This window comes from Squalius cephalus (genome assembly GCF_949319135.1).
Source record: "Squalius cephalus genome assembly, chromosome: 8".
Classification (NCBI taxonomy): domain Eukaryota; kingdom Metazoa; phylum Chordata; class Actinopteri; order Cypriniformes; family Leuciscidae; genus Squalius; species Squalius cephalus.
The window spans coordinates 12,631,114-12,645,140 of NC_137129.1; the positions used below are offsets into that span (position 1 = coordinate 12,631,114).

General features: G+C 37.3%; 2 protein-coding genes across 2 annotated transcripts in view; one reads left to right on the forward strand and one right to left on the reverse strand.

The window, feature by feature from the left end:
- lpcat1 (lysophosphatidylcholine acyltransferase 1) overlaps positions 1-8,872 on the reverse strand; it is a 33,206-nt gene extending 24,334 nt beyond the window's left edge. Inside the window, exons 1-2 of the mRNA XM_079878211.1 lie at positions 8,815-8,872; positions 8,591-8,711 (exon numbers count right to left, since the gene is read on the reverse strand). Coding sequence (XP_079734337.1) covers positions 8,591-8,710 — 120 coding nt within the window. The 5' untranslated portion in view covers position 8,711; positions 8,815-8,872. The remainder of the gene's footprint in view (positions 1-8,590; positions 8,712-8,814) is intronic.
- Positions 8,873-11,664: 2,792 nt separating this feature from the next.
- ndufs6 (NADH:ubiquinone oxidoreductase subunit S6) lies at positions 11,665-13,221 on the forward strand. Its single transcript, XM_079877897.1, has 4 exons — positions 11,665-11,846; positions 12,057-12,110; positions 12,224-12,346; positions 13,060-13,221. Exons 1-4 carry the CDS (start codon positions 11,703-11,705, stop codon positions 13,126-13,128), a joined length of 390 nt encoding a protein of 129 aa, XP_079734023.1. The 5' UTR covers positions 11,665-11,702; the 3' UTR covers positions 13,129-13,221.
- The last annotated feature ends 806 nt before the right edge of the window (positions 13,222-14,027 follow it).

Consider the following 14,027-nt stretch of genomic DNA (forward strand, 5'->3'; position numbering starts at 1 on the left):
AATATAATAAAACTAAAGACTTTTTGGAGATATGAAGGATGCAATACTACTCTATAGGTACTCAAGATTAACAGGAGATTGAGTGAAAATGAGCATTTCACCCCCCCTTTAAGCATTAGATGATCTGCAAATCCGGCGTCGAACTGGGCCTTGTTTATAAAACAATCATCATCGAAATGCAGGGAACAAACAAAGTCCTGTAACTGCAGCGAGCACAGCGCTTCGATGGGCGTACTGCTTTCACTCTCTCGCTCTGGTCTACGGGTGCGCGCGCGCCCTTCCGGGAGAAGTGCCCTTAGGACCCCTATAAGGAAATTCTGCCGCATCTGACGTCACACATGCCCATACACGGAAAAAAACTTTCCGAAACTTGTGACAAACCGGAAGGAGTATTTTTGGCACAGAAATACTCCATCAAACGTACAACTTATTTTTTTAACTTTGTCCATGTTTAGCATGGGAATCCAACTCTTTAACAGTGTACAAAACTCAGTATGCATGAAATAGCATTTCACCCCCCCTTTAAGAGCTACTCAGAGTCACAACGAAACCCACGCAAGAGCCTGACCTCAAGGTTGTTAAGGTGTTATGAGTGGTTGCTATGGCTTTCTCAGGGTATTCAAGGTGGTTGCTTACTGGTTCGAGTAAAAAGACACCACCCTTAAAGTGGTGGTTCAGGATTTTCGACATCGGACCTCTTTTTCAAGTGAGCCTGGTTGTTATTCACCAGTGGAGACAGTTTTCAAAAAAATTCATCCAGTCCTTACTTTTGGATAGTTCGCCTATGCTAGGCTAGCGCCAGTCAACGGTGCACGTTAGCCTGCCATTAAAAACAGTTTTACCCACTCCACAGTACACCAAAAGCAAATAAATTATAACGCCAGACTATCGATGTAAATGTCTGTTGAGAGAATAAAGTTAGAAATCAAACTACCCTTTCATCACATTGCATTAGTTATAATTTGTTCCCTGTATTTATAAGCAGTCTACAGCAGCGGCGGAGTTATATTTGGTTACCAAGGAAACCGAGAGAGACGGTCCACATAACAATCACGCAAGTGTATTTACCTGCCGCAGATAATTGAGATACAAGAGTACTTTGATTTCTAACATTATTCTCTCAATAGACATTTACATCGATAGTCTGGCGTTATAATTTATTTGCTTTTGGTGTACTGTGGAGTGGGTAAAACGGTTTTTAATGGCAGGCTAACGTGCACCGTTGACTCGCGCTAGCCTAGCATAGGCGAACTATCCAAAAGTAAGGACTGGATGAATTTTTTTGAAAACTGTCTCCACTGATGAATAACAACCAGGCTCACTTGAAAATGAGGTCCGATGTCGAAAATCCTGAACCACCCCTTTAAGGCCTTGGTATACTCATGGCAAACTTTTTTTTTTGCTCTTCACTTGGGGGTAAAAAGAAGTTGAAAATACCTGAGCAGCGGTATACTGTTAGCAAACATCACGACACTACCCACGCTGCTGAGAGCGGCGTTTAGATGAAATTATTAATATACAAAATAAACACGACAAAATAAACACAGGACGTGGATATGTTTGCACGAGCTCAGCAATTCAGCTCTCCCTTCAAGTCACATTGCAATCACATGAAGCCACATGCCAAAATACATTATAAATAGATAGGCCTACATTTATTTGTATGTAAATATTAAACACGTTTACTAACAATCAGTACGGGGTCAGAAAGAGTTTTACATGTTTTTTATAAAAGAAGTCTGCATTTATTTGATCAAAAATACAGTAAAATAGTAATATTGTGAAATATTATTACAATTTAAAATAACTTTTCTATTTGAACATATTTTAAAATGTAATTTATTCCTGTATAAATGATCTTTCAGAAAAATATTCTAATATGCTGATTTGGTGCTCAAGAAACATTTTTATTATTATCATCATCAATGTTGAAAACAGTTGTGCATCTTAATGTTTCTGCTTAATGATTCTTTGATTAACAAAGTTAAAAACAGCACCATTTATTTGAAATAAAAATCTTTTGAAACATTGTAAATGTCTTTATTGCCTCTTTTGATCAATTTAGTGCATCCTTGCTCAATAAAAGTCTTAATGTCATACAAATTTTTACTGATCTTTCTGACAATACATCGTTTATTTTAACTATATTTGCACTATATTTGTCATTATTATTCTGGTGTAATGAATGCTGAGAACAAATTCATTTTGAGAGAAGCATGGCCATATTAATTGAGACTTTTGCCAAAGTATAGCATACTTAACGTATGCTCAAATCTGATCAACCACATTCATGTCAACAGACTTCACTTGTCCGACTATGTAATATAGGTAGGAGCTAAGCATTGTAGGAGCTTGAGGCCCTTACAAAACTCAATGACTCCCAGATGATCATTTAACTAAGCCAGAACCCAAATCTGCTTTGTAAACGATCACATTATACCAATAAAAGAGTGTGTGGAGACAAGACAGCAGGAAGCTGTTAGGTCTGTCTTGGTCAATTACACTGCTTGCAATGCCATCTCAATCATGCATGTTTACAAGGGAAATGACTCTTGTAAATCATTCTAGAGAGCATCAACTAAGATCAGTTTTCGCTGTGAGCACTTCACAGCCACGTATGGTTGAGGAGACCGAGCTCTTGCTTACTCCACAATCCCTTCGGATCACCATCAATCGTTATCTCTAACAATAGGGATACACCGATATGAACATTTTGGCCGATATCGCTAACAGACAATTCTTTATATTTGAAAGCCGATAACCGATATATTGGCTGATAAATCTAAATTCAAATTTTTATACAATTTTTGAGAGGCCTGATTACAAAAACAAAAGTCTCACCATTAAAAGCCATGTCCCAAGCATTTCAACATAAATCAAACAAAAAAAGTACAGTAGTCTAGTTTGAACCAGTGTAAGTACACTCCTATGGCCAACTTCCCTTACCAAATAAAATTCTAATCATATTTCAAACAAATCAAAACCATCATGGTGAACAGTGTGCATACGAAGTGTCTCAGCTGAAAGAAATAGCTAATCCATTAGCCTATTTATCGGCTAAAAGATATCAGCCAAATCTTCTTATCGGACCGATAACATTAAAAATTAACATATAGCGGCCGATACCGATATGGTGGCCGACATATCGTGCATTCCTATCTAAAACTGGTGTATCCAAAATGGTCAATGTTTATGATAATGTCTTTATTTATAGAATTTATTTTTATCATACATTCATTTATGATTTATTGTTACTCGTTTATGATTATTCTATTTAATTTTATCAATGTAATACTGTTTGAGGATATGACTCTTATATTCAAATGTTCTGCAAAAGTTCCTATTTGACAAGATATATTTCGATAACTCATGTTGTTAGATATTGGACGCCTTCCTAGTACTGCATAAGTGACGATGTTCTCAGAATTTGAGATTCGTGATACTAGATGCACCTTTCCTGCAATAATATTTTGTAACGTAAGATTTGATATTTGAAATGTGCAAGCTTTGCTTTCTTTTGTTTCAGAAGGTGTTAAAACCACACCTCCTGCATCTATTTCTGTCTCTCTTGCAAGTTGCAAAGGTCACGACGACCTATCACGACCCTTTAACAGGAAGACATATTAATACTGACACAATGGATAATTTAGTTTGAGCTTTCTTATCAGACCAACAACATCGTAAAGTGAGATGTAAGTTTTTCCTACACTTACAGGTATCTTCTGCTGCTTCTCCTGCTTCGTCTCTTCTACCCTCCTTTCATTCTGCAAAGATCTTACTTATTTTGCCCTTCTTTCTCTATACTCTTATCTTCACAATCTTCATCTGTTAGGTACAATACTTTGGATTTTATTATAAACTTTTTACTTAATAAATGTATTAATCCTAATTCAAATTTGATCTTTGATATAATCATTGCTTGACTGCCTGGATCCCACTGTACCACAACATAAGCTCTACGCTCACTGCAGGAAACACAATGAGACTTACAATGCCAACAGACACCGTAAAGTGACGAAGCTCATGTTACAGCTAGAGCAGTTTCAGAGAATCTGAGGAATTCTGCTTGTCTTGACCATAGTTGCTCAAAGATACATTACGTAACTGTAAAAAAGCACTAAAGGAACACTTGTTGTGACGCGTGCATGAAGCAATGCCATCAAAAACAACAGAAACCCGAGTGAGCAAGAGTGGGTTTCCGTGATGGAGCATTCATGCAAATGTTTTTCCAAGCCTACTCATGATCTTTCTATTGGTCTTCATTGATTTTACCAGCTTGCCACTTTGACTGTCAGCAAGGCTTATAACATTTTAATGCCAATAGCTCTCTAGAACAGATGTCTGGTTAAGTTTCCTCTCATTTACAAGAGCCGGCAAAGAAGAGTAGGTGATACACCTACTTTCACAGATTTCCAATATGGCAAGTAAATGCTATAAATAGATGTTGTGCTTTTTGTTTCTAACCCTAAGGCCTATAAAAACAATCTTGCATAATACCACAAAGGTCCATTTATCTTGGAGTCTGATGCATATGGAAATCACGTGAATCATCACTACCTATTTTGGATCCTTCAAACAATTTTTTTTTTTTTTTTTTTTTTAAAGAATGCTATATTAGAAAATAACAGTGGGCTAATGGAACCAAAAAAAGAGAAAGAGAGAGAGAGAGAGAGAGAGAGAGAGAGAGAGAGAGAGAGAGAGAGAGAGAGAGAGAGAGAGAGAGAGAGAGAGAGAGAGAGAGAGAGAGAGAGAGAGAGAGAGAGAGAGAGAGAAAGAGAGAGAGAGAGAGAGAGAGAGAGAGAGAGAGAGAGAGACTGGACTATTTCCTAGTAACCAATTATCTGACCTCATCAGATTTATGAAATGTGACCGTACTTGTCCCCTTCTATCTACCTGCTGAAATGTGAGGATAAGTGGATCTATTATCAAATCAGTGGCTCTGGTGGATTTCCTGCCTGATAGCAACTGATGTCTTTGCTTTCTATTTCCCACAAAAAACACAGGAAAAGCTGAGAAGATCGAGATGACAGTTAAACAGGGAGAGAAGGACAAACGGAAGTTGTGATAGTATTTTCTTCCCTTTTATAGAAGTATATCCTAGTGAAACAGATTCTGGAATGAGAAAATAAAATGTAGGACGAGACTTGAGATTGTCATTGGGAATTGATTGGATTGTAGGAAGTTTGGCGTTGCTAACTAATTGACCCAGATTTGAATGCCAGTTTGCAGTCAGTTGTAAAGGATTTTATACTAGATTGAGTCAAAATTCCATAGGAAACAAATAAGGGTCAATTTGACCCCCTTTATGCATTCTTGGGGTAGTGATTATAATCGTATGAGCAAGAAATATGATAATTACATTGATGCGGGTGGGAAACAAGTTGTTTTAAAGAATTCATGAAATATTAAATAAATGTTTTCATTGACAAAATCAAAAAAAAAAATTTTTTTTAAATTAACTATTAACAGTTCCAATGAGTTTTATGTTGTTGCTACAATGTAAACAAAGGGCGAAGCTGTTTGGCTCCGCTCGCCTGCCAGCCAACATTAGTGTTGTTACAGTGTTTCTGAAGCTTTTGTAAGCTCTCACTTTTGTAAGATGGTTCACTGCCCCTTAGGAAAATGAACCATGATTTTGTGATTGATTACTGTTTGTATTACCAGAGTTTTCCGAAAAGTATCATGATTAAATGGTGGATAACATTGTATCTAAAATGTATAAGAAAAAGAAAAAAAAGAGAAAAAAAACACATACCACTCTGAAATGTCCTGTGAAATCCATGCTTGCAAAGTCCGTGCATGAAATCAGTTCTGGGCGATCCTCTTGTTAGTTAACATTCTTAAGTCAGAATCAGGCTTGAATTGGTTTGAAATTGATGGCATCCTTAATATTTACACCTGAGCAGATGAAACTCATTTACGGTAAAGGGGCGTTACATTTCCAAACGTGCTTCTCCGCTAAGTGGTGCCAATTACAATACACTGGGCCAGCTAACCAATCACAGCAGCACATTGTGTATTTCAGAAGGAGGGGCTTCATCGAAACAGGAACTGCTCAGCGCGTTCGAGCCAGACTGGGGAGAGAGGTACTGTGATTTAAAATATGTGAAAAACTGTGTTTTTTGAGCAATCAAGCATGAAAGCATATTCTAGTGCACCCCAAAAACAAAATCAAGACTTTGTAAAAGGGCATAATAGGACCCCTTTAAAGATTACGAGGGCATATTATTGTTTTTTTAAATAATGATGTGCAAGGGTGACGGATAAATCATTCATAATTAATAAACACTGCAACATTCTGTAAAAAAAGAAAAAAGAATCGTCATGTTAATTTTGATTTCATGGCGACTTTAAATGAATAATATTGATTATATTACAGCACCACCTGTCAATAGGTGAGATATATTAAGCTGCAAGTGAACAGTCAGTTCTTGAATTTCATGTGTTGGAAGCAGGATAAATGGACAAGCAAAAAGGTTTAAATGACTTCGACAAGAGACAAATAGTGATGGCTAGACAACTGGGTCAGAACATCTCCAAAATGGCAAGTCTTGTGGGTTGTTCCTGGTATGCAGTGGTTAGTGCCTACCAAAAGTAGTGCAAGGAAGGACAGCCGGTGAACCGGTATGAGGGTCATGGGCAACCAAGGCTCAACTTGCAGCGTTTCCATTACCCTTCAAATTGTGCAAATTGAACTTACGAATTGAAAATACGCCCAATGGAAACATGTAATTTCACAAAAACTCCCATATATCGCAAAAAGTTTTTTATTTAAACTCGCATGAGGTGGATTTTCAGGCAATTCGAGCAATATTAAAGCAATATTTCGCAAAACTGCAATGGAAACCGTTTTTCCGCATTTACAGGTCACCTGGCGTACGTAAAAGTCAGTCATTCTTTAAAGAAGGTGCGGTATGTTTGGACAGAAGATGAGACAGAGTTATTTTTTAAATGTGGTCGGCAAATCATGCATCGCATTTGCATTAGTGACGGGCCGCAGGTTGAGAACTACTGACTGATCTGCTGCTAATGTCTTGGTGCCACAGGAGTTGGGACACATTCACAGGTCTTGTGGAGTCCATGACTCAAGCAGTTTTGGCAGCATGACGGGGAGCTACACAATATTAGGCACTAGGCAGGTGGTTTTAATGTTGTGCCTGATCGTTGTATGGCACTATAAACTTTGATCTATGATCTGTATGGATCAGGCAACCTTAAACAACCCAAAAGTAAAAAAAAAAAAAAAAAAAAAAAAAAAAAAACTTCCTAAAAACACAAAACATGACAATCCCCAAAATCACTTAGAATTAGATGGATACACATCCCATAATCGTGCTTCAGTCTATCCATACAGTTGGCTACAACAAATTAAAACAAGCCTAATATTCCCTTTTCAATGCCATCAAGAGCAAAAGCCTTTGATAATATAACATATCAATAAAATATGAGAATATTAACCCAGGTGCAGAGGGATTATTAATTTTAGCATTCACCCTGTGTCGTGGCATGTCCATCTTTACAACAAAACACTATGCATCTAAAAAAAAAAAAAATGCATATCTAAGTTTCCATAAATTTTGTGAAAATAAGTTTAATGAACAAAGAGTAATTTCTAGCTGAAAAAATATGTGATGCAAACAAAGGCTGTAGCCTATTAACTATAGAAATATCTGTGACGTTCCATGAATTTTCCAAGCCTAAAAATCACACTTTTGAAATTGCCTGATATTTCCAGGTTTTCTAGGACAATATTGACCCAGTGCCAGGAAATAAATAACGCTTTTCATGCAAGTGATATCAGAATACCAATGAAAAAAGATATTCTGCACTATGGGCATACTTTGTTACAAAGTTAGAAAAGACAATAATCATCTTAAAACCCGCTTTGTGTGAGATTTAGATTATAAAAGATGGCTTTTTCTACATACCACCAGTGTGAGTTTGTATATTTATTTAATTTCATTTTAGATCCCAGGAATTGGCTCCCTGGTTGCCCTGATCCCTTGTCAATTCTGATCTTGCTACAGACCCAAACCCGGGTGGGCAGCCAGGCAAACATGACCAACACACACTCAGTGATTCATACTATAACAACAGGCTGTTCCACTACTACGGAAATACATTCTGGACAGCCTTGAAATAACGACAAACTGAGTAACAGAAAAAACTGTAACTTATCTGTAAATCTGTATTTCAAACAAGGAAGGCTAAACCCGGATTCAAACCCCATGTAACGTTAGATCAGCACTTTTGAATCTAATAGATTTCACAACTGTAAAGAACAAACAAACATGCAACTGTATCCTAAGAAATAACGCAAGTAAAACAACAACTAATTCTGACATTTAACCTGCAGAGTATCTACACCTGCTTAAAGATTTTAACCAGTCTGTCGATTTGGGGACACTCAGGATGATTTTCTGCATTTTTGGCAGATGACGCACGACGAGCCTAAACAGACCACATTCAGCGTGCTGTAACGTGAAATAGCAACCATAACTCCTGCTGAACGTTTCACTCTTTCTCCAGCGGATGTATTCAGTGAGGAGGAAAAATTTAAAACGTGGTTTATAGTTTACAGTTACTTTACCTTGAGTTTCTGCAGAGGAGTAAACCTCAACTCGTGTACGAACGGATTTTTGAAGTGTGCTGAAACGCCCGAGTCTCCTCCGTCCACCGCCGTGTGTAGTTTTCTGTTAGGGATCCTCATGCTGAAAGAGTAAACATGTATCTCTAAAAATAATAATAAAAGGAAAAGCAAATGCGTCCGCGCGGTGCTGCTCTCAAGAACTTTTCTGATTGTCCTGGTCTTACGTGCGCTTCAAGTCGATTTTAAACAACCAGCGTTCGGCTTCTCTTTTGACGCTGTCAACTCCTGTAATTTACCGAGCGGGCAGCATCATGCTCGTTTTAATTGTGCGCATGCGTGATAGACGCAAGTTCTGACATCATCCAAACACTGGATTTTTCTAACGATATAGACTGGAGGATGTGTTATTTGAACAATTAATTGGTCTACTCACCCTTGTTTTTGGTATAATTTGTCTCTTTTTTTCCCCTTTACTGACAGTAGGGCTACAGCTGAAAATAAACAAAGAACTAAAAACAACAAGGCACTCTCGGTGCTTTTCATAACAGTTTAGTTCCAGCTCTATTGCCTAGAGAATCATTTACATGCACGTGTTTAACCCGTTGGGATCTTGTAAACATAACAACTTTCCATAGTCGGCCACAGCTGAGGGGTGTTGTGAATGGTGATCATTACAGCGTTCAGAGCTCAAACAAGGATTCTACGTAAGAATCATGTTATTTAACTCGGTCTGCATATAATTTGAAGCTTAACAGTTGTCCTTTCTTATGCATCATGTTTTCAAACTAGTTTCCATTCATGCATCTCCATTGAAAGCGTTTTATATAAAATTCTGAGAATAGAAGTGCGCATGTTAGATCTTATTATATAGGCTACAATAAGAAAAAACAAAAGAATGCAAGAAACATTTGAATCAAATCGCTTGCAGCCTCATGAATGTAGCATCGCCCCCTGCTGTACAAATACATTCCTGCTAACTGGAATAATATATTAATCCTCATAAATTCAGTTTGCAATTATGAACAAACAGGAAATATCAAGAGATCTTTTAATTTGTATTATTATTAATATTCTGGAATTGGAAAAGTCAAGCATGTTTTTTCTAGTTAAGTACTTTGACATTTCAACAGACAAATATTACTTAATTAACACTTGCTTGCCAGACCAAACCGGTTTACAAATAGCTGTGCATGATTCATTGGTAAAAGTCTGAATTTGAATTATTTGTAATAAGCAACCTCTATAATATTCAGTGGGTTTATATGCATATTTAAGATCTGAATTAGGTTTAGGTAACTGATACTCTCCTGAGCATATATGAAAATATATGGAGAAAAAAAAAAGTGAATAATTCTCAAAACCTTTGAATCTTTCCAGATGCGGATGTCAATATTTATTAGAAACTCTATGATCTTTACATGCTCAAATACATCATTCAAGACAAGTGATTCTCAAGTCTTCATTTGAGAAACAGCCAGTGGCATGAGAACATACATTGAGGTCTTCATTAATTCACCCCTGCCGTTGCTTGTGTCTGGGGTGGGACTTGCAAAAAACAAACAACCTTCCACGGCGGCGAACGAAAAAGCAGTCTTTACAGCGTCTTTTAAGAGCTGTTTTTGTCTTCATGCCAGCAGATGGTTGAACACACAGGAGCTGCTGGCATTGTCCAAGCAGGGGTGAGAGAAAAGCTGTGTGTGGCTTGCACATTGGGTTGAAGAATCTCCTAAACTGCATTGTTGCAACTGTGATGGTGGAGATACATCTCTGTGCACCTACTGCAGGTAAGGAGCAGGACGCAGCACATCTGGCAACTTGGGACATCTGCCGAGTCAAGGAACCAACAAGACTAGAGAGCAACAGAGGTGCCATGGTGTCAACACCTAGTGAAACAGAAAATACAACATTTAGGTGTGTGACCAGCATCATTTAAACTCAATTGACAAAATTACCATATTTTGCATCATATATTAAAAGCAGTACCTGTTGCTAGCTGCTAGTATGATCTACTTAAAATGAAAGAAATTACTAAAAATGTCAAACAATTTCTTATGTACTTATAACAATTTATTATAAATTATCATAGTTTCAACAAAAAATACACAATTACTTACCTTCTGGATGACTGCTGACTTATATTATCTATTTGTATGACCATATTTTGTAAATGATTTCAAATATCAATTGTATCTGATGGCGAAGTGACAACGGAGTGAAACCTTACAAAAGACAGTTTAGAAAATACTGCCTGAACATAACCCATAACCAGTATTGAGTTATGGTCTGAGGACAGGTACAGGGAATGAGAGATTGTCATTTATTTGACAAAATAAAGAAAAATTGAAATGTTACGTTCAAGTAAGTTAGTCATCTCTGATTAATTTGGTATTTTGAAAACTAATACCTAGATTGCTAGATTACAACTGGCATTAATTTTCATTCTGTCCTTTTAGTTCGTATTCAGAGCTGCATGCTACAATTTAATACGGACTAACCCCACTTCCACACATATGAATTTCCTTAGATTATTATGTAGAGGGCGTCATTACAACAAAGTTGGCATAAAAAAAATAGACTGAGCGCTTAGTGGACAGCTAACTAACGTTAGCTTGTAAAACTGAACACTCTCTCTTCAACGGCATATAACTGTGTTGATTTCAATACAATGATTACAGTCAGACATACAAACAAAACATAAGCATCGCGTACCTGTCTGAATATACCGATAGAAAAGTGTATAAATCTATTTATTCCCAAATGCATTGATGTTAAGGTAGCATGCTTCAAGCGTGCGGAAACTGCACAAGTTCCTGTGACGTAATGACTTTCAGGAAAGTCATAACGCACGCATGCGCACAGTACCCTTATTGGAACCAGGAGGACTCAAACTTGTGAATAATAAAGGTTTTGTTATATGTTGTTTTGTTATTTAAAAATAACGAGTGGATTTTCTAAACAAATGTTCATTATATATTGTAAAGGGAAATTGTTTAAATGCACAAATCAAAGAAATATAAATGTATTCAGTTGTTTTCGACCAGCAGGGGCCAGCAGTGAACCATGAAGAGTTTTTATCAAAGCAAAGGCTGCTGGGTAATACTTACAGGCAAACATGGCAGCCACCCTTCCAAAGATCTTGTCCTTCGGTAAAAACACGAAGGCTCTGCTCAATAGCATGAGGTTATCGGTAATTCCAGCCCAGCAATACAGTGTACCGGTTTCTAATTATGGAGAAAAAGTGACTCACACGGGACAGGTGAGGCACAGTTTTACAGTCTTTAAAGGATTCAATGCACGTCTGTTTATAGTATTAGCATTTGTTGTGAGAATTGACTCTCAGATCTTGCTGTCAATGATTGGTTGTTTGTGCATTTAATGGCAATTGAATGATGTAGGATGCTGCTGCCTCTTGTCAGTGTTATGATGGGACTGGAGTGATTCATTTTGCTGCTTGTTTTTGTTGCAGCTCTTTGACGAAAATGATGTGAGAAGAGCTAGATTCATCGGTAGACTAAAAGAGGTAAAGATAACTATTTACAGACCCCTTAACAATTTCCATACTGTACTAATCTACCCCTAAGTAAAATATTGTCTTAGTTTGTTCATTCATGGAGCTTTTAATCTCTGGTGCAGGTGAATGAGAACTTTGCAATCAACTTGGTTGCTGAAGAACCAGTGTCAAACGTAGAGTCAAGAGTGGTGTCCTGTGATGGAGGCGGAGGGGCTCTCGGCCACCCCAAAGTTTACATAAACTTGGTAAACATGTATTTTATAACAGTTTCTGAAAGTGGGAGAGGGAATGAGAAGGTTACCTTTTAAACAAAGCAGCAAAATAAAAATAGAAATGTTTCCCTTTGAGTTTTACTCCCAGGAAACATCTCAAACAATTTAACTCCATAAGGTTCACATTTTTGAAATACCATGTGACCCTGGACCACAAAACCAGTCACATGGGTACATTTTTTTAAATTGAGATTTATACATCAAACATCCGAAAGCTGAATAAATAAGCTTTCCATTGATGTATGGTTTGTTAGGATAGGACAATATTTGGCCGAGACACAACTATTTGAAAATCTGGAATCTGAGGGTGCAAAAAAATCTAAACATTGAGAAAATCACCTTTAAAGTTGTCCATTTGTGTTCGTGATTGTGCTGCATTCACTCTGAAAATATTTCTTTATGGATTTACGGTAGGAAATTCACAAAATATCTTCATGGAACATGATATTTACTTAATATCCGAATTATTTTTGGCATAAAAGAAAAATCAATCATTTTGACCCATACAATGTATTGTTGGCTATTGCCACAGATATACCCATGCTACTTGTGACTGGTTTTGTTATCCAGGGTCACATATTCAGTTGAACTAATCGAATGCTTAGAGATTAAAACTAAGTCTGTCTTTATGCTGCATGTAACATTTATTATTGCATCATGCATTAATTAATTCAACCTTTTCACAGGACAAGGAGACCAAAGTTGGCACTTGTGGATACTGTGGGCTGCAGTTTCAGCAGAAGCATCATCACTGAAGAACTGTCTTTTGTTTGTGTGGGGTATACATTATTCACATTTAAAGATATCTTATTCCTTTCTCTGTAAAATAAAATATTAGTATAATATAACTACAGAAGCTGCAGCGTTTCATTGCCTCTTATTTACATTTTTAGTTCTTTATTTTCTGGTGTCTTTTGCACCTTTCCAAGCTTGCGTCTCAAGGTCGCCAAATCATGCACATGAATTATTCCAGCATTCACGGACAGAGGGCGCACATGGTCTTTGCAAAATGCTATGATCACTCAAAGGGGTAGTTTAGTCATAATTTACTCACCCTTGTGTTGTTCCAAACCTGTATGAGTTTCTTTCTTCTGTTGAACACAAAAGAAGATATTTTGAAGAATGTTGGTAACCAGAGAGTTGACGGTAGCCATTGACTTCTATAGAATTTTTTCTTACTATGGAAGTTAAAGATATAGCGGATGTTTTTCCCGAATTTTAGAAAAGAACCGCCCTCTCCACTTTTTGAAAAAATGCACATGCACAACACTCTACCTGCTCCCGAGAGGGAACGCCTATTAAACGTATGCACGAGCTAATCATAGCTTACATTAACTTTTACTAGCTGTGATTTTAAATGGATTTCTCCCAATAGCATGCCAAACTTTACCTGTCAAGTAGAAACTTCGCGACTGAGGCATCAGTGGGAAGCCCAACCTGTGTTTTGAGCGCATGCCATCGTGTGAATCGTGTGCACGAGCACGTACGACGGCCTTACGTAAACATATCACCAGAATGATTGACACTTAGGAGGACCAATAGTCTTGATGATCCACCCGGAAAAAGAAAATCCTCCGCTATACCTTTAATGGCTACCATCAACCGTCTGGTTACCAACATTCTTCAAAATATCTTCTTTTGTGTTGATTTTGGG

What these genes read in the sequence shown, in the direction of transcription:
- ndufs6 (XM_079877897.1), top strand. Translation starts at nt 11,703, where the DNA reads ATGGCAGCCACCCTTCCAAAGATCTTGTCCTTCGGTAAAAACACGAAG. An exon ending in AAGTGACTCACACGGGACAG is followed by an intron (nt 11,847 to 12,056) that starts GTGAGGCACAGT and finishes TTTTTGTTGCAG; the next exon opens with CTCTTTGACGAAAATGATGT. An exon ending in TCATCGGTAGACTAAAAGAG is followed by an intron (nt 12,111 to 12,223) that starts GTAAAGATAACT and finishes TCTCTGGTGCAG; the next exon opens with GTGAATGAGAACTTTGCAAT.